Genomic DNA, 21739 nt, shown 5'->3' with positions numbered 1-21739 from the left:
GCATTACGAACCGGCGAATGTTCGAATTTGGGTCAATTTTTCAAAATTCACTTTTTTCCATTTTTTGAATGTCCATACCAAACTCCATCTATCCCCAAAATATCAAATCGCAAAATTCACGAAAACATGTATTTTTGGTAGTGACGAATTTTCAAAATGTCCAAATGCTGCAATTTGTGACATTACGAACCGGCAAATGTTCGTATACGCCGGTTCGTAAAATCCCTGTTCAGACGGAACACACGTGAGGTATGTGGGGCGAATCGAGGAGCTTGCGAGGCCGCGAGCGAGGGCTCGTCATCACCATCAGTCCCATGCACTCGGAATTGTGCTGGTATGTAACTACTAGGTGCATTTTGTTGCTCATTTGTTATTTAATCTTCTGTTTAAAAACAAAAGTAATGATAATCGGGGCAGGTTAATGTGTAATCATAAAATATTACATCAGAGAAGTAGAATTGCTCGACATTATCATGTAAAAGTAGCTTTCCTGTGTATTTCATTTCCTTGTAGTTGTAGATCCTACACAGTCGTACACCTAGCCACCATTTTTGTCGAAGGTGGTCCTTGATTATTCTTGGTCAGAGATAAAGCAACCCTCCCATACAACCCGGATGCATTGTTTTTTAAACTAAAGCATAGTAGAATCTATAAACTGAAAAAAAAATATCGTGTAGCAATTGCAAATACCCAGGTAGAACTGAAAATAGGCCCAAAATAATAAATGATTATCATTGTTTTCAAAGATTCATGTTGTTGCATTAAAAAAAAAAATAGTATTTAGGCCCTAAGTAAGAATGAAATTGCATGATGAGACTGTTTAGCGTCAGTGTTAAGTCAGTTATAGTTACATATAGCTTCCTTTATGCAAGAATAGCTGCTCTGGCCTTTACTGTCTAACTAAAATCCTGCATAAACAGTAAATTTATAGGCTAGATCGAGGTTGTATTCACCGGTATGTTACTTATTTTGATTACCAGGACAGATATCAATGAACTTTCAGAAAAATTAAACGAAGTTGATTACCGGTACCGGTACTCACAGTTTTTTTTTAACACTCATGTACAAGTATAAGCCTATATCCGGGGATTTTTATTCTATATAAGTTACCGCGGTACCGGTATCCTATTTGTGCCCTGATAACACTGACATGATTTTCCTTATTTATATCTGGGGGATAATTCTAGGAGCAGCAGGCCACTACAAGCAGGAGCCGAGTCCCCACAAACAAAGGCAGCACCGCTATCATTACAACTGTAGCAGCTAGCATCCCAGGAACATCAGCAGCACCTCTCGGCGCAGGAGCAGCATTAGCAGAGCCTGTAAAGTGCAACTGTAGCAGCTGAACTTCTCCATACAATTGTAGTCGCGAAGCCTCTATGTACTACAGTAGGCCTTCCGACAGTACTATTGCAACAGAGCGTCTACGTATGCTACTGTAAAACTCTACATTTGTAGCAGCATGATCCTAACTTTCAACTGTAGCAGCTGAGCCTTTCAGACTGTAGCAGCAGAGCCTCTACGTACAACCGCAGAGAGTAGTGGTGATGAGGATGTTTTTCCGTCTGCCTATAATGGTAAGTTTGATTCGTAACAAGTGATTATGGTACCGGTACTTGTGGACCATAAAGTGTACCGGGAACCAGGTATTCACAAACATTTCTCAGTTTACGGTGAATGGAATAGGTCATTTATTACTTTCAGTGGAATAGATGATTGAACAATACCATGTCATTTGACAGAAATCACTGTTTTGATATCTGGAATGTACTAGGTAATGTAGTCATACCTTTTCTGTAATGTCGATCTTATCTAACTCTACTGTCAAGTATCTTATGCAGATATTAACCTGGTGAGGACAGGCTCATGTTGATATTACAAGCTCTTCCCTAGGCACCTGCTTGAGCATACTTGGGGGAAGTTTCTAATGGCCTTACTGTAATTATTTCATACATGTATATCAATGTTGACTGCTACTCAATGTATTAAAAGAGAAAAAAGCAAGCACTAACACTTCTGTGTATAAGATTGTTAGGTTTTTATGTGAAAGACATCACATTTCTAATCAAAGAATGTGTAGCAGTTATCATTATTTACCTTTGCCAACCCCAAGGTGTAAAAGCTCGACCAATAGCACCTGAATTACTATGCCCTTCAGAGATCAGCAGACTTTGATGACAATTTTTTTTTTTTTTTTCATTTCAAATAGGTATGCTGGCTGTAGCTATTTTCATTTTGTCTCACAAAATGTCATAGGTGATTGCCTGTAAAGAATTTCCTTATGTTACTTTGTTTTTTCTTCTGAAATTGTGCTTTAGCTGTAAGAAATACTCTTCTTCACATTTTTCAAACCTGCAGGTACTTGTAATGTTTTATCACATAGTGTATGACACAACTGTCAAATTTCTCACTGAAATTGTCCATACAATTTTGTGTGTTTTTGAACCACCGTAGGCATAGATGTTCTTGTCAAGTGGAAGAGGGATGGTTCTATGAATCCTGTCAGCTCAAGTGACCTCTATCATGCTCAACGGACCAAACCGAAACAAGGTTCCTGCGTACATATGAGAAGTGAAAATGGCTGGTGGAAAGGGAGGGTGCTTCAAGTCTTCAACATGCCCATGGATGGACGTAGGATGTCAGATGACGAGGGCATTCCTCTTTCTGCCTGAGGTAATTTGAATACATAGTTACTGATTTGTTCTACATCAATAAGTTTATCAAGATATATTATGTCTTTTTTCATTTTAAAATGATGTAGAGATTTTTATGCATAGTATCATGTAGGTACAATGTACTTTCATTGCATTACCATTTCAATATAAATGTTCAATTCTGTGTAATGAATAAAACAAATGTCGTAATTGCAGTTTGTAATGACTGTAGGATGCTGAAGACTGTTAGCTTTCCACTTCCTTTCTTTAAAAGTCTGATATTGATTATTACTTACAATTTATTATGTCAACGTCTCTTCTCAGTCCCAAAACAAAATCAATTACTGATAATTTGCTTTATGTGCATGTAATACACTGTAGATTCTAGTGTCCATGATAGATGTTTGCAAGTATATCTAGTATAAATCTTGTTGATTCTACCCACAGGATGGTCACATAATTTTTTTCATTGATGCATTGTTTACAACTTCCCCAGCAGTATCGTTACTTGCGACAGCAGTAGCAGAGCCTCAACGTCGATTTGTGACAGAAACATCAGCAGCACCGCTTGAAGCAGCAGCAGCAGCAGCAGCAGCGGAGCCTGTACATACAGCCCTAGCAGCTGAGCCTCTAAGTACGACAACAGTGGTAGAGCCTCTACTTACAACTGTAGCAACTGAGCCTCTACTTACCACTGTAGCAGCAGAGCCTCTACTTGCAACTTTAGCATCTGCACTTCCAGGAACATTAGCAACACTGCTAGAAGCAGCAGCAGCAACAGAAGCAGAGCCTCTACAAACAACTGTGGTGTCCGCATTCTAAGAAACAACGCAGCAATGTTACCTTTGAAACTGAAGGTAATTCAACTGGAGTTGAGAAGTTCAGGGCATTGTATAACTGTTGTTTGTATTTCTTGCATTATCTGTCTGTGTGGTGCAAATTCCTAAAAAAGCAATTATGAGCCAAAACTTAATTTTCCAATAACAAATGTAAAATAATTTAAACATGTGATAAATACTTTGATTATCTTTTTTTTTTTCTTTTATCCTTCACTCTTGTAAGAAAAAGTTTGTGGCAGGCAACCTGTAAAATTTAAAGAAAATAGTTTGTCTTCTGCAAACAATAGTTAAAAAAAAAACAGTAAATGAAGTAGCAATTATTCAACCAGACTTGGCAGTTTCATCAAATTATGTATTTGTTTTCCTTGCATTAGGTGTACCTGATTTCAATTTGAAAGCAGACTAAGCAATGTCCCTGTCAGACATTGAAGAACCGATTTTGATGGTAACCGGACACAGGAAAGCAATAGAAAACTGTTTGTGAAGTGTAATGGAAGTACAGCATATTCATATTATGCTGTATGTATTCTATACTGCCCTTTATCTAGTCTTGTTGGTATACATCTGGTTGTATTTACATTATTATTTGTAGTGCACTAACTGTTGACCAACTTTCCTAAAATAAAGACCATTTAGGCAAACTATTGTACATGTTTCTTGTAAGGAAAGGAAAGGGAATTATTGGTGAATTTCTTGCTCATAGTGCCTTGTACAAATATAGACTTGATGCATGATCAAGTTTGTAATACTTTCTGGTAATTATTTTATCTTCAGTGTTACATATTTGCTACATGCTTTCAATAATTTCAACACAGTTTCACACAAATCGACCAATTTTTATCACTTCGGGAGGACCTTATTCAAATATAAAAGAAACAATAGAAATAAAGTGTAGTGTTCCAGTATGTATTCCATTTATTGACTCTTCATTGCAAATTTGGAAACTACTGCCATTGAGGCTTTTGAGGGAGTGGAAGATAGATGTCAGTGCAAAGCCAGAAGATTTTCATGTGGAAGAATATGTAGGTACTGACATCAGTTCTATTCCTGATAGATCTTCAGTTGTCATGAAAAAATTAATGGAATCTAAAACAGAATTGTCAAAAAAAAAGCTGAACAGTGGGGAAGCCTACAAAAAGTCAGAAATATTTGTAGATGGTAGAACACATTTTAACCATCAAAGATGTGATTTAACACGTAACCATATCAATCTTTTGGCTATGATTGCCTCAGTGAAAATGGCAGAATGTCTATCAGACAATATTATCATGCCTTGAAAATTCTGGTCCTAGAAAGAGAATGGCTAGCCAGACATGTTATTAACATGTTGTCATGTTGTCCCCCATCCTAAGGACAGCAAAAAGAGACAAATGACGTACACTACTCTCCTCCCAGCAGTCCAGTAGTTGGCAGACTGTTAAAGTTTGTAGACTCGTGTTTATAAACACATTGGGTATCACTTTCATTAATTCAACCCTGGGCAAAATTACCTTGTGAAGTGTGAGGAGAATGGTACACTTGATCATGTTATTGCACTATTTGTGACTAACACGCGTACTACTGTAATACATTAAAGTCAAGGAAATGCAGAACTTCTCACCAATTTACAGGTCAGATTACCTCGTGAAGTGTTGGGAGAATTTTGTATTTTGTACATGTTATTGCACCACTTTTATAGTGGTCAGAACACAATTCTGAAATGCAACAAATGCCTAACTTCTCATTCCAAGTGAGATTACATAGTGAAGTATCATGGAGAATGTCACATTTATTTTGTATCAATTGTAATTTAATGTATTGTAATAATAGTGTGCAATGTAATTATTGTGAGCTGTCGAAAATGCAAAAAAAAAAAAAAAAAAATCACTCTCTGAATTTACAGGTTATATCTGGAAGTTTGAGGAGAATGCTTTGTTTTGTAGTTACTGTATGTAATTATGAACACACATGTGGAATGGTGCATTTTGAATTAATAAAATGCAAAATTCTTCACAAACTTGGGGACTGGTGAATAGAAAAAAAAGAACAAAAAAAAAGAGGAGTGAGAGAGACACAGATACCTAGAATTGGGAGAACAAGGTGATTATGACTGCTTTGTAAGAGGGTATGTGTGTGTGTGTGTTTGTTCGAGTGTGTGTACTGGTATGTGCATGTATAGTGTGTGTTTGTGTATGTTTGTGTTTGCATGGGTGTAATTATATTCTCTCAATAATGAATTTACACTTTTTTATAGACAGTGACTACCAGGCGCACTTTTAGTACTCATCCAGTAGTCAATAAAAACCCATTGCACAGTTTGATAACATTACTGGCATCAACAATTAATGTGTCAGAAAGTAGGTTGTGTGTGTGGGTTCGAGTGTGTTTACTGGTATATGTGCATGTATGTGTGTTTGTGTATGTTTGTGTTTGTATGGGTGTAATTATATTCTCTCAATACTGATAATGACTTAACACTTGTAATATTTATAGATAGTGAGTGACTACCAGGCACGCTTTAATAGAACGGTACTCGTCCAATCAAAAACCCATTGCACAGTTTGATAACATTACTCGCATCAACAATTAATGTGTAAAAGTACAGGTAGGTTGTATAGTTTGAGAAAATAACTGTGGTGTTTGTTACACTTTCCTAATATCCATGATTATGATACAACTAACATGAATGAACATGAATGAACATGAATGAATCACAATCCCACTACCTAGAGCGGCGAATGTATACATTACACTGTGCGCGTACCACCTAAGCGTGTGGAATGTGTGATGATACGCGCCATTTTATGTTACATTTGCCGGTTCGTAATGCGCACTCGCTACGTCCACACGTATTGAGCATGGGCTTTACGAACCGGCAAATGTATACATTTGCCGGTTCGTAATGCCCTCTCTTTAGTACGCGATGTACGTAAAACGCTGAAATGGGGGGTTTTACGAACCGGCAAACGCACTTTGCATCACTACCACAGAGCCCCAGGTGCAGCTACAAAATAATATTTAGTATCAGACAAAGCAGAAAATTCCGCTTTCATCACTCTCTTAATATCATCACCAATGTGCGGTTATAAGACACGTTTTTATACGTTTAAAGAAGTCCCGATTCTTTAAACGCGATTATCTCGTAATCGTGTTTCCGCGCAAATTCGAACATTCGCCGGTTCGTAATGCGACCGACGAAATGTGACCTACAGTACATACATATATCATCAGTACTGTAGGTCACATTTGCTAAAAGCTGATAGTGATACAAGTTTGTACATGCCCTTTATAATAGTATGATGTTGCTTTTCATGTTTTTCTTTATTGCATGATTGACTGAAATTGAATGTGTCATTTATCAGGTTCACTTCCAACTATCCAAGACCAGTTGAAGTTATTGACAATATAGGGAAAATATTCAGGTGTACACTGTGTTCAGAGTTAGTGAATTACTGGTAATACTTTGATATTGGAAAGCAGATTTTAAAAATTCATCATATGGCTTCAATGAATATACAGTTCAGTATTAAACATCGTAGCAGAACACTTTAAGGAAACCCACACAACTTGTGCCTTTTGCGCACAGATTACACTACATATGTACAGCTGTAGTACACTGCCATTGTCCAATGAACCTCATCCAGTTGTACAGTAACTTCACACTGAGAGAATTTTCCGTCTACATGTACAGGTATTGTACTTGTAGGTCAAACATACCGTTGTATGTACACAATGTACTCCAGGGTACATACCATGTAGTTATGTGTAGTGCTCCCAAAGTGCAGCATCTTATGTACATGTACAATGTACATAATTTGTATCTAGTGCACTTTGTTCTTTATGCACCAGTGATTAATGTTTGACAGAGGGTGTAATTAGATAAACACTAAAGCATACATGTCTTCCTCAAGTGGGATGGATTCATTCATGACAATCTACAATGTGCTGATTAGAAAGATATAGGCCTAATGTAGATTTGATATCTACCTTTCATCTTCAATACACCAAATTGTTATGTTCAAACTGGCAAAAGATCAAGAAGTTTAAGATCACGATGTTTGGGTCATTTGTACGCGTGCGCAAGAAAGAAGAAAGAGCACGCTGTTCGACGGCTAGTGATTGTGACGTAAAAATGCACATCTGTGCATGACAATGGCCTCGTGCTTCGGAGACATTGCCCACAAACAGATCAAGAAATTTGGGGTGAGGGAAATGTCCTTAGTTGGAGTGTGAAGTTTCGCGGGAAGTTTGAGGTCACACTGGCAAAACTTCGAGATCTTGAAGATTGCAATATTAAACTTCTGGATCTTTTGCCAGTCTGACCGTGCCTTTTATGTTAGTTTAGTTCTCTGCCCTTATCGTGGGCCACCCATGCCTCCAAGGCAAATGTTGATTCTTACAGTGTTTTATGTCTCCTCCACTAACTTGTAACTGCAAGGCATTATGTTTTCAAGTTGTCCGTCTCCCTGTCCGTCCATGGAGCTACTAGTAGTAGTTCCATCGTTCATCTGTCTTGCAACATGTTGCCATATCATGCAACATGTGGTGTAGAGAGAAGATGCACAATTAGATTTTCCATTCATAACTGCAGTTTGTAATGACCAGTCACCAATGTAAGTTGGTTGTACAGGATGGAATTACATTGTAAGTAAGTTATTAAGTATTTCCATCATGAGCAAGATAGTGGTAATACTAAGGTCAGAGGTCAAGGTCAGGGAATCCTGTGCTTTAGTAAAAATTCATGTACTTGGTATTTCCTGAGCCATAACTTTTATGGTACTAGGAATGTCCATTTGAAATACACTGTATCATTTGGTAAGCAGGATGGAAGTAAGTCAACAATCATTCTCATGACATGAGGGAGGTGAAAGATCAAAGGTCAAGGTCAAAGATTACAAAACGGTAGCTAATATGTTATTTTCTGACAAAAAAAAAAAACTTCTGTTATAATCCAGTACTCTAGGAAGAGACCTGTAAAAGTCCAATGATATTTTCTTCATATTTTATAAAGTCTGAAAATGTTCTTTTAATTTGACCCCTCAGTAAATAATAAAACACACTATCAAAAATATCAAATAGTGAAATGTTCATTTCAGTATCCCATTCACTCATATAACAGAATTTAGTTGTTTATCATGTACATATGATACTGATAGTATTATGTATGATACATGTATATTAATGCATTTGACTTACACATTGTATATTGGATGATACAGTCCATGTTTTCCTGTTCTTTAATAGTCTGAATTGTTTGTAATCTTGTTTTGTTACCTTTTTCTAAATCTGTAAACAGTTCAACATTCCTGTGAATTGTAGAAATTACTATAAAGCCATGCATTCATTTCTTTGTTTGTGTGTTAACAGGGAAAGATAAACAAGATTAGGAGGTTGAAAACCACTGTTAACAGGGTTATCACAATTCCACTAAAAAGGTGGGATTTCGGATGGCAATCAAAATACTGCACTCCTGTCCACTGTATGTGGGGAAAGCACTGATACCAGTTACCGGTGTCTGATTTGGCAGACTGTTAGTGTTATTTGCCATTGAGCCCAGGAGTGCACTTGGAAGTGGCAAGCTGTAGTAGGAACGTGAGTAATCAATACCGCATACACACATGTGTACACTTGCACACCCTCCCACACACACACATTCTGCGTGCACTGATTGGTGCTCCTTCCACACTCTGGTGCACAGGTGAACCATGGGTGAACGAAATGGAATCCATTCATAGGGTAGTGTGGGGGGGGGGGGGGGAGTTAGGACACAGAAATGAGTTGGCAACATGTGTTGTGGCTGGCTCCATCAGAACAGCAGACCTAAAAAATAGAACAGTCCACAAACTCCTTCCGTTGCGTCCTAATAACCCTGGCTTTGTACCAGCTTGGCTGTCGTCATACGTGGCAGAGGCTTAGGGTAGAAAGTAAATGGAACCACAGGGGTAGGATTGGGAGAACACGGAGGCCTTTCAGGCTTACTATTTAATTGAAGTCGGGCAAGTGTGGCGACTGGAAACCACATAACTTTTCATCGTGCAGACTCCAGCACCGGCGGTGGTTTGGATTGATTACTTTTGTGGGACAGCATTGAAACAAGGGTAGTTTTTCCACAGTTGGACTTGCTGCCGGAAGATCAACTGTTGCCCTGTTGGCCAGACCTGCACTTGCTCAGTACTCCAAGCAAACATCTCTTTACAAGGCACTTTAAATATACAGTAACTGAGGAGGTGCAGAATGGGTGTTATTATTTCCTACTTTTGGCCTGGTGAGAAAACAGAGACCAACATCGATGTTGAGGTATGATATCTCCCTATGTGAACTTCTCATGTATTACTGAAAAACCAGGAATTTCCGCATGCATTTTAATTTTGCAAATTTCATGAGAGCCGAAAGATTTTGCAAAATTAAAATGCATGCGAATGTGCTTGTCTATGCGAATTGAATGCCAGTGACAATTCCTGACAAGACGTCAGCTCCATTTCGCAAATATTTCATGCTGCGAATCATACAGTAAAATTAGTATTCACAGTCTTCATTTGTTTATCCTCCGGCTGAATTACTCATAATGATATGATAGAGAAATCATAAAACTGCATAACTCTGAGGATAGGTGCAGATGACTTTGTTTTTCATAATCGTACAATGTGCTTCATATTGGACAGTGACTTGACCCTCCTAAGGCCAAAAAAAAAAATTGTTGCATTGGCGTAACATGAGATTTTCAAATAGGGTCGGTCGGGCGGATTTTTTTTTTTTTTTTGCTACCTGCATTTTACGTGTAAAACTCGTGCTCAGCTCAGTAAACAGTTACAACTGCTGCACCGAATGTGCTGTGTTCATCTATTCTACAAATCATTTATGAGGCCGATATTACTGGAATTATACCCCTTTACAGAATTTAAAGATGTTGAAATCCCTATCCTGAATGTTTTCACTTCATATTTTACTATTTTGACTTAGATAAGATAGATGCAAATTGACCCATATGTACGATCTTTTCATCGCACACGGCGATCTCTATTACAGTCCCACATATACAGATTCGTGTAAGTTCTCCACACAAGAAACCTATGGCAAAACTGTGCACAATACATCGCAGTCTGAATGCTACGTATACACTGGATAAATCTTGTTAGAGTACGTGTCCGTGTTGGAAACAGATGACGTACTGATCAAGGAAGGCTTATGCGAGGCGCTAGATCTCTCTCTCGTACATCCGATATCCCCAGAGCCGTTTCCACTTCCGGGTTTGTGCGATCGCGATCGCAATCAACAAGATATTTGATATCGATAGCAAAAAAAAAAATGATAAAAAAACATGGGGTCGGCGGAATTTTTAGGGTCGGGCGGGTTACGCCAATGCAACAATTTTTTTTTTTTGGCCTAATGGGCAACATTTATAATTCATAAAGTCTTAATACATGATGCAATGTATGTGACCAGCATTACACCCAGCAGGGCTGCCAACACTGGAAACTAGTTGAGAGTGAGACTCCCATAGGCCAATGCTATAATTCAGGAGACAAAATGAGTGAGATCAGTAGAAATGCATGCAAATGAAATAAAGTTTTAGCGTGAGAAAGGACCAAAATGCGTGAGTCTCACGCTCAATGGGTGAGAGTTGGCAGCCCTGATCAGCCTTGATCAGCCCTGATCAGCCCTGACCGCTGATATAGTAGGTATATCTGGCTTGGAATACAGTCCCATCTCAGCTGCGTGACACCATGCAATTAGGCTGCGTTCACATAGAAGTATTCGGTATTCGCTATTCGGTATTCGCTATTCGGGCCCGAATACACCATCACCCGCACCGTCGACTCACAATCCCATGAAGTGAGGATTTCTTCCTCCTACATCCTAGCAAATCTTATTAACAATTTCTAAACTGCATCAGAATGTCAGTCTACATGCTTATTTTTGCTAAAGGGCAAATCCAGACCAAAATTGTCATTATTTCATAAACGAGAGACGGTATACGCTGCAAGAAAATCAAACAAGTTCGATTCCCACTTTGCTATACTTTTCGCAGCTATTCGGTACTTTCGAATAGTGCCCTCCTATGTGAACCGGTGTGAGGAAATCCTATCGTTCGATTCAAGCTATTCGCGTGCCCTCGAAAAACGAGCCCGAATACCCGAATAGTATACTTACCTATGTGAACGCAGCCTTATGCACACATGGTACTCATTGGATCCCTGCACATGCTGCATTGTTAGGTAGTTGATGCTGTAGTGTATTACACTATGTACCAGTACATTATAATGATGTGTATCACCGGTAATAGTATATGATTGTGGAGCTGATCTTCTGTAGAGAATGTATAGTGCATGTGCTCTTCAGAATCAGAATAGAGTTTATAGAGTTCTTCTTCTTCTTCCTGTTCGGTACAGTCCACCTTTGGTGTATTGTCATACTGTTGGCAGGCATGGTGTGGAGGTGTTTATGTACAGTGCACGTTAAAATGACTAAATTTTCTAGAGTGCAGCTAAAAACATCCCATTCCCTTCTAGCGGAGTTGAATATCCTGCACCGTGAGCTATTAAAAGTGGTGCAATTGAAGGTATCCTGGGGCAGAGCATTCCATAGTCTGATTGTGTCTGGGAAGAATGTTCTTTGTAGCTAACAGTTCGTGCATATGGAATGAAGAGCTTGTGAGAATGTCCACGGAGTGATGTTGATGTAGAAGGATGTATGATATCTGGGGGTATGTCAATGAGTGAGTACTTGATGCGGTACAGCATTACTACTTTGAATTGAGCCCTGCGCTCTTGAAGTGTAGGCCAATGTAACTGGTGGAGCATGGCTGCAAGGTTCAAAGTTCATGTGTAAATGGTGTTGGTCAGTAGCCCCTTTTACATTGCTCACTAGTGAAATCTGCTTGTGTAGTACCTGGGTTGGGTGTCTTTGATCATTAAAAAAATCCAGTAGATGTATGCCTGAAAATCTTTAATGATTCCTCTTTTCCACTTGTGGGCAATTCCACGATAACACTGTGACACTTTTGAGTATAATTTCACTCATCAAATGTAAATAACAAACAAAATGTAACACTTGAGAACAATTTTTCATTGTGTATCTAGATGCATATCATCATAAGCAACTTTGGAAAGAAAAGAAAGAAAGAAAAATTGCTTGGGTAAATGAGTTATGCACTAGTCAATTGTAGTCCCGACCCCTGGGTACCTGGGGATGGCCGGGACTTGCAACCAAGTTGGGCGGGGATTTCAACATTTTTTTCGCCCGGGTGGGTTGGGGATATACTGGGGTGTGGGTGGGGAATACACCGGGGCTTGCCGGGGGAAATTCCCTCCAACCAAATGGCAGGGATTTGGAGCGGGAATTTTGGCCGGGATTGAGCTGGATTTTGCTTGAGAGTTGACCGTGACTCGTACCATTTCCAGTACGGTAATGTGACCATAAATTATTTATTTCGCTTGACTAGCAATTCCCTGCTATTGAGGACTCGGTAACATTGCCCAAAAGTCGCGTAAACGCATGAATCACGTAAGAAAATCAAGCCTTGCGCGAAACATGCACGATTTGTGCATTATTTTCATGAATTTGTCTGACGTGGAACCTTCGTATTGTCCGCCGATGTATGCTGGATCGGCGCTTTACGCGATTCCATGCGGGCTCGGTCACACTGGCCAAAAGTCGCGTAATCGCATGAATCACATAAGAAATTTGGTTTTGCGTGCTTGTCCATCGAGAATTTGCCCATTTTCGCTGATTTACGCAATGAAAATCACTGATGAATTGCGCAAGAACTACGGAAATATCACACAAAAAAATCACTAATATAGCGCCAATCATACGTGAGTTGTTAGTGATACATCAGTGATTCATCGATCAGTATTTCATAAGTATTACATGCGCTTATTTGCGTGTTCTGTTAGTGTTAGAGATATGGTTTAGGGGTCTAGATATCGCGCACGAAAGTTTGTGATGCTCGTATAATAGAGTTATTCCACAATCGCACCTGAATTTCTCAATGAATATCACAAAAATGCAGAAAAATCACCTCCCAGGATCTCCTGATGATACGATGATGGAGTAGTGCGCTGTCGCTGTTTGTATGTCGGACTTGAATTTCTGGGTTCAATTTCTCGGGGTATATTAAGGTCGCGCAGCTGGCAGCATACATTGTTCTCGTGTATGATGACGTCATGCGATATGTAAACGATCGATCGAACAAATTTTGAATTCTATCGGCTACGAGCGAGACGACACAACGACACGTCTAGGCTACAACATCCTTAAAACAGATTTTAAGCTAAGGTAGGTAAATTACAAGGTAAAAAATTGGAAATTTAGTGAAAACTTTGTTCGAAATCAAAATTTCTTACCTGCTTCCTTCTCATGTTTAGCGGTTGTCAGGTATGTTTATTCCATGGGTGTATTGGCAAATTTTGTGCTTAGTCCCACGCATAATATTGCTTTCTATACGCAGTTTCGCTATGCGCGACCATTAAGTCCTTCTGCGAGATCAAATCCCCTTACTATACATATGCCAATATTTTTTTTTCAGTGATTTTCAGTGATACGTAGGTGTTACAAGCGCGAAACATGCGTCATTATTTATGTCTGCTAATCGTCAGTGGAAAGTTGTCGGTGAATGCGATAGCGGCAACATTTTCGCAAACAATCACTGATATTCCACGCATATTTCGCGCGTTGTTCGCGTAAGAACCACACAAACTACGCAAAAATTACGTAAAACAGCGCAATACTGCGTAAACTTTTCCGCGAAGCCGAGTTTTGAGCTGCTCAAAACCCGGAATCGCGTAAAGCGCCGATCCGGCGCACATTGGCTGACAACTATGAAGGTTCCACGTCAGACGAACTCATGAAATGCGCAAATGACGCATGTATCGCGTAAAACTAAGGCTCGAATTTCTTACGTGATTCATGCATTTACGCGACTTTTGGGCAGTGTGACAGGGCCTCAAAGGCCAGGTTTTTGAGCAGCTCAAAACTCGGCTTCGCGTAAAAGTTTTCATGTGCGAATCATGCGCGATTCATACGCAATTCATTATAGTGATAAAGCGCTGATTATGCGTGATTTTCCGTGGACCTCAGTCGTCGCGCACAACCACGAATTCGCCCTATTTGGGGCCTTTGCGTGCCTACACTGTATGCGCTGAAAGTGTGTGGTTTAGTGATTTTTTAGTGATATTTCAGCGGTGTTGGGCAATTCATCGGTGATTTTCATTGCGTAAATCAGCGAAAATTCTCAACGGACAAGCACGCACAACCAAATTTCTTGCGTGATTCATGCGTTTATGCGACTTTTGGGCAGTGTGACCGGGCCTTGAGGGTCGGGACTTGGCCGGGGATTTCTATGCAAATACTGCCCGGCTTGTCAGGGACTTGGCCGGGGATTTCTGCACAAATATTGCCCGGACTGTCGGGGAATTGGTTGAGAATTTCTACTTCAATTTTGCCCGGCCTGTCAAGAACTTAGTGGGGGATTTCCGTGAAAATTTTGCCCGACCTGTCCGGAGACTTGGCCGGGACTTGGCCGGGTGGTGTAACATCCGAAAATTGCAAGTGGGATTCCCACTTGCAATTTTCGTATGTTACTTACAGATATGAAAAATTCAGTCCTTAAAGATAATATAAAGTTTTGGTATTACCTCTAAAGTTTCCCTGAATTTCCTTGTCTTAGTTTGTGTTTCAGGTTAAAGTACCTTTCATATAACTAACACTGTGAGACTTACTCGCCCCAAAGTGCTCTCATGTCTTAGTAATCATGCAATAATGGTTTCGTACCAGAGCCGCCGCCGTACGGCGGCGAGGTAGTACACGTATTGTACGAAACTATTATTGCATGATAACTGCGACCAGCAGCGTGCAGCCCCATATGCATACTGAGTAGCTAACTGCGACCAGCAGCCCCATACGGATAGCTAAATGGGGCTTCGCATTGTAGCTTACAGGATCACGACAGATTTAGTATCGCGGGTAAATATCAACTTAAAATCCAAAAATTTCTTCAATTTGAAGACTTACCAGTTAAGTTGAAGTATTGAAAACAGGCTTCGGGCAACGTTTGGTTCTGCCAATAGTCCCTTTCTGTTCGAATTGATGACTGAATGTGACTCGGTCGAGAGGACCTTGGGAGAGCTACACTGAATTGACGGCCAGCGCATGCGCAGACAAATATCTTATCCGTTCATGGATTTGAAATTTGTTCGCATGTGATGTGTGTGTATGCGCTGGCCGTAGTAATCAGTGTATGTAGCTCTCCCAAGGTCCTCTCGACAGAGTCACATTCAGTCATCAATTCGAACAGAAAGGGACTATTGGCAGAACCAAACGTTGCCTGAAGCCTGTTTTCAAGACTTCAACTTAATTGGTAAGTCTTCAAATTGAAGAATTTTTTGGATTTTAAGTTGATATTTACCCGCGATACTAAATCTGTCATGATCCTGAATGCTACAATGCGAAGCCCCATTACGCTATGCGTATGGGGCTGCTGGTCGCAGTTAATTGCATGATTACTAAGAAATGAGAGCACTTTGGGGCGAGTAAGTTTCACAGTGTTAGTTCGTTGTAGGTCCATGGTTATATGAAAGGTAACCTGAAACACGGAAATTCAGGGAAACTTTTGAGGTACCAAAACTTTTTATTATCTTTAAGCTTTCATTTGATACCAAAATGAATGAGATTTGATTATTTTGAAAATTTGATGGTCATGTCCACTTTATCGTGGAATTGCCCTTGTGTATGACACTATCTAACAATTTCCCTGATGGAGTGATAGATAATTTGTAAACACAATTCTGTCATTCACCCTGTGATGTATGCTGTACTAGTTCTAAGTAGGCCTAAATCCAAATTACAGTTTCATGCATTTTCTTTCCAGTCATGAATGCTTTGCCTTTGCTGGTGATCAATATAATATGTAATGCACTGCAGACAAATTTATAAATGACATTTGAAACAGCACATTACATGTACATTTTTTGTAATGCAAAGATGTCACTTTTGTAAACAGTACACATACATTTTGGTTCTATGTGAAGGTGTATTATAGCATGTACATGTACATTGTAGTAATTGTTTGTCATCAGCACGGGGGAGTTGTAGGCCTCCTGTGTTTTCTCTCCCTGACATCACATTGCAAAATGTGTCTCAGCATATTATCAACTGGTAACCTTGTCAGCCCTATAATACATGTGTACAACATGCAGTCTGTTCAGAGTCTATCAGGAAGCATTTTGGAAATGAGTGAATAGCCTTTAGAAGTCAAATGGACTGCTCTTTGAGGGCATTGTTGACATTATTGCCCCAGGAATCTCATCTCTATGCTATGACCAAAGAAGCTCACCCCAAGGATCGTACAATGCAGCATGGAGTTGAGATCCCAAGGGACAATAATACCAACAATGCCCAAAATAAGAGCTGTGTATGACTGTTTTATGTACGGGACAAAATAAATGAAATTTTACATGATCGATCACGATTGCGCTAACCTGTTCACACATCAGGTGTTGTCATACATTTTACAATGTACAAAATGTACTGTAGATGCTCGCATAGTGATCGCATCATACAGCGCAGTGGTCATCTCACGTGCGATGGAAACCAGTGCAAGTGTTTATAGTCCATATCTTTTTCATACACCTACATTGTAGTAAAATTGCATTAAAATGTGCATATTGTATGTTCTGTACTAATTACATGTCAGGTTGCATATCAATGATTTCAGTGGTTGCTACACATGTGTGTTGCGTAACTCCTCCGATTCACTCATTACTAGTGTTATAAGTTGAGAACAAATTGTTGTTTACAAAGGCCAGGCCGTTTGCATTGCGAACACTCTGCACAAGAGTCACCTCTCATGCTTGTGCTCTGTGTAAGCCTAGTATTTACAGTCCATACTGTCCTTGAACATTCGTACTCTGTACATCCTGCATATTAAATGTATACTTGTATACACGGTACCTAAAAGAGGGCAGTTTAAAGGGTGTGTACAGTTCTGGTCGAGGTGAGGATTTAGCTTTTAACGTTTTGTGAGATATTCAGAAACCACTCTATGAGATGTCAAAGAGCATGCAGTTCTAAGGGGTATCAAAAGTTTATTCGATGAAAATCGGTTTTGAAATGGCTGAGATATCCAAAAACAAGGTGAAACAAAGAGATCCTAAAGTTGTGGCATGTCGCCTTTTATTATTAGCACTTTTTTTGATATCTCAGCCATTTGAAAACCAATTTTCATCAAATAAACGTTGAATCCTTCTTAAGATTACATGCTCCTTCATATTTCATAAGAGGCTTTTCATTATCTCACTTAGGAATGTTCAAAACATGAATCTCCACCTCAACCAGTACTGTACAGTCCCTTTAATGCTATGAGGGCCATTTGGCATGGGCATGAGATGCTGCATGGGTAATAGTTGAGAATTTATGCTTACTATTTCAACCAGTCATAAGATTATGAGGATTCATCAAATGAGGCTGCATTATCTTTGCTTTTCTTAATCCTAGGAACATATCACAAACTGTATTTCATGTCAAGTTTTTCACATTGAGTGCATGTGTATGGTATCAAGTAAAGTATAGCCTTTCAAACTGGGTATTGTTATTGGCCTAACGAACCATCATAACCACCGAAAATACCCAGACTCTCAAACAAGGTGTTTGATCGATGTCGGTCATCTTGTCGAACTCTTTATTTACATATTCCTCTGCGGAACGATAAAGTGCCCAGAAATGATAGTACACTGCACATGTACAATTGTATCTATAACACCTCCCCCCTAAAAGAGTGCATTTAACGTTTTCAACACAAATGGACTCTTACCTTGGCACAATATTTTGGAACAGTATTGTACCTTCCTCTTCCAATTCACTCTTATAAATCCATGAGTTTACCATGGTTGCGTTATTATTTAAGGGGATGGCTACAATGTAGTAACTGGTCAGTGGGAATCAGTGGGAATGATAGGGGATGATTGTTCCAATCCTTGTGGGATTCATTTCAGAGTACATTATGTATCTATTGTTGTGTGAAAATTATTTGCTTCAGAATGGTCTCATATTCAAGTAATGTGCAGTTCAATGTTCCAGTTAGCATGCCTGTACAGTGACGGGTTACTAGCCACCCCCTTTAATTAAGAACACATAAACAAAGTATGCTATGGCTATATTATCATCACAACCTGTGATAAAACATGTACGACTTTAGTACCATTCAACGTGTACCAATTTAACACTCATGAGTTACTGCTGCTTGTTACATGTAGTTACAGCATACTGGAATTGCATGTAGTTGTGCAACACTGAATACTGCAATGTACATTATACTGCACATTATACCAAAATCAGATGGTTTCTTCAGTAGAACATACATGTACAGCTGTGTAAGTCAGTTTTACACTGTCATATCAAATAATTAACCTGTGTACATGTACGAAGATCATAAACACGCAAACACGTCATCTCTTCCAGAAGCAACTGCATATACGGCTGTAAATCCAACTAATGTAATCATATTACCTACAACCAAAATTTTCCATGATAAGGAATGATATGTGACTTGCATACCTGTAGATGTTGTGTCAGCATCTATTGAAGTGTCGAAACATCAACAAATGTCATATACCGTACTTATGTTTCTGAAAACTTTCCTGTCAACATACAAGACACCATGAGTATGACCTGCCTGACAAGGCATCAAATGAGTGAGATATCCTTGATGATTTACATTTGTATACGCATGTAATACTGTGTATACTTTATGTTTCTCATTTTTGTAAAATCATTTGTAATTCAGCTTCTGGCTGCGGTCAATGATTTGTTGAATAAAGATACCATTAATAATAATAATAAAAAATAATGATAACCTGTGTGTACACCTAAGCTTAATAAGTGAGTGTATACATCCCGGTATAACACAGTCAGCTTAAATGTATGCCTGTTGGTATGTTGGATCAACTGTGAAATACTGGACACCTTTGCCAAGGCAGTGATTGAGCTATAATAATGAGCAAAAGCTAACATGTACATGTATAACTATATGTATACATGCTAATTAAATCCAAAAGGCAACATCCAATAACATTAGGGTATATGCCACAACAAATTTAACCAATACCTGTACATGTACAAGTATGAAACTTCAAATACCTGAACTGTACCTACATTACTCGATACACCACATTCTCTACCAACAGCAACACTAACTGTTTGAAGTTATTTTACCAACAACTCACATTTTTGACAACTGTTGATGGCTAGCGTAACTTAAAACAGCCTTCATAATGTCTTCTTTTTGAGAGTGACTCAAAGCACAAATATAGCTTGCTGTGTTTCCTTAATTAATAAACATGTCTGAAGATACTTCCATGTTGTTATTTACACACTCAAAGTGCCATTCATGCTGTTGGCATCACAATTATAGTGTATGCAAGATACATACATGCATGATGTACACACACTGTCCCGTGTACTTGCAAAACAAAATTACACCTGTTTAAAGTGTTACAAACATAAAATACATTTGCACAATTGTTGCATCTGGCAACGAGACAAAATATTGAGATTTCTCAATTAAGCACGAGAAAGGGTGTCAGCGACATTGTTTTCCTTTCCGTGAATGTGCTTAATGTCAAGGTTATTCTGCTGTAGGATTAAACTCCATCGCATCAGTCTTCAGCTGGTTTTTATGCAAGTGGCCGGAGGCATTATGTTTTCGGGTCGTCCGTCCCGTTTTGTTTTTGTCGATATCTCAAGAACCGTAAGGTGGTTTTGCATCAAACTTGGCATGAGGGTATATCCTGGGGGGATGATACTTTGTTTGGATTTTAGGGTCATGGGGTCAAAGGTCAAAGGTCACAGGTTATTTTGTGAAAAAAAGGTTGAAATTTCATGTTTTCTCCATATCTTGCAAATGGTTCAAGGTATCTTCATGGAACTTAGTATATATGCATGTACCGATGGGCAGTGATTATCTAGGGAAGTTGGGGGTCATGGGTCAAAGGTCAGGGGTCAAAGGTCAAGGTCAACTCCTCAAAATATCACTGCTTTCCTTATATTTATGCAATGCCTGAAGGATTTTTTTTTAACTTGATGATGCATGTATAACCCAATATATATTCTGTGGGAAGTTTCTTGCCAAAAGGTCAAAGGGTCAAAAGGTCAAAGGTCAAGTGAAAGTGCTGAATTGCACTTCTTCCTCCATATCTCAAAAGTAACTCAAGATATCATCATGAAACTTACATATTTATGCATGTTCTGCCTAACAGTGATTCTCTTTGGAACTGTGAGGTCAAGGTCAAAGGCCAGGTTTAGATAATACTATTTTACCATTTGATACTGAAATTATACTTTTTCTCAATACTTTGAAAATTACTCAATGCATAAACTTATAAAAGGGTCAAAAGTCAAGTAAAAATCATCAGTTCCCCCAAATACCTGCACTCTGACGTTTTAATCATTCATCCAGTTGAACCTAGTTCTGGGAAAGTGAACATTCAGCACATTTGTGGCAAACCTGTCATTTTAATATTTTGCCAATTGTGTGAAACTGTCATCACACATTGTCAAGACATTGTACTATAGACGTATTAGGAGAACCATGCATTATGGCGGAGGCATACACCAGTCGCCGTAGCAACATTTTAGTTGTTTCTCATTCTGTTGACGAATGTCAGTGGGTTGTGGTCAGTCCACACAACAACCGGTTGAGTTGTGCTGCCCACGTAAACATCAAAATGGCTGAGCGAAAGATTAACGCTAGGGTCTCCTTCTCAACGGTAGAATACTTCCGCTGGTGCGTGTTGAACTTCTTTGAGAAGTAGCAGACCGGTCTGTCCACTCCATCGTCATCAGCTTGCATCAACACGGTGCCTGCTCCGACATCGCTGGCATCGACAGCTAGGCTGAAGCCTTTCTTGAAGTCTGGGGCTGCCAATACAGGACCACTCGACAGGATTGCCTTCACTTGGTCAAACGCAGACTGGCATGCGGCTGACCACTGGAACTTCACATTCTTCCGCAGGAGATCAGTCAAGGGTGCCACAACATCCGAGAAGTTATGACAGAAGCGACGGTAGTATCTGGCCATGCCAATGAATCTCATCAGCTCCTTCCTCGTCTTGGGAACAGGGACATCTTGGACTGCTTGGACTTCAGCAGCTGCGGGACGAACTCGACCTTGACCAACGACGTGACCAAGAAACTGCACTTCACTATGCCCAAACTCACTTTTCACCAGGTTCACCAACTTTCACTTTTCACCAACTGTGAGACTGGCCGTTG

The 21739-nt window shown here is 39.4% G+C and overlaps 1 protein-coding gene across 5 annotated transcripts in view; it reads left to right on the top strand.

The window, feature by feature from the left end:
• Positions 1–21739, top strand: part of LOC140236689 (UMP-CMP kinase-like) — a 42319-nt gene that overhangs the window by 2789 nt on the left and 17791 nt on the right. The window contains exons 1-5 of one of the 5 annotated variants that reach the window (XM_072316609.1): positions 176–334; positions 1188–1577; positions 2455–2673; positions 3154–3511; positions 3868–3938. The exons of 1 other annotated variant lie outside the window; for it this stretch is intronic. In XM_072316609.1, the coding sequence (XP_072172710.1) occupies positions 3903–3938 (36 nt within the window). In that variant the 5' untranslated portion in view covers positions 176–334; positions 1188–1577; positions 2455–2673; positions 3154–3511; positions 3868–3902. Of the gene's footprint in view, positions 1–175; positions 335–1187; positions 1578–2454; positions 2674–3150; positions 3512–3867; positions 3939–8893; positions 9065–21739 lie in introns of those variants that run through there. 3 more of the 5 variants (XM_072316608.1, XM_072316611.1, XM_072316612.1) reach the window with 3 other exon arrangements.

This window comes from Diadema setosum, chromosome 13, assembly GCF_964275005.1.
Source record: "Diadema setosum chromosome 13, eeDiaSeto1, whole genome shotgun sequence".
Lineage (NCBI taxonomy): Eukaryota > Metazoa > Echinodermata > Echinoidea > Diadematoida > Diadematidae > Diadema > Diadema setosum.
The sequence above is the reverse complement of the archived record's forward strand: the minus strand, read 5'-3'. Positions and strand labels throughout refer to the sequence as shown.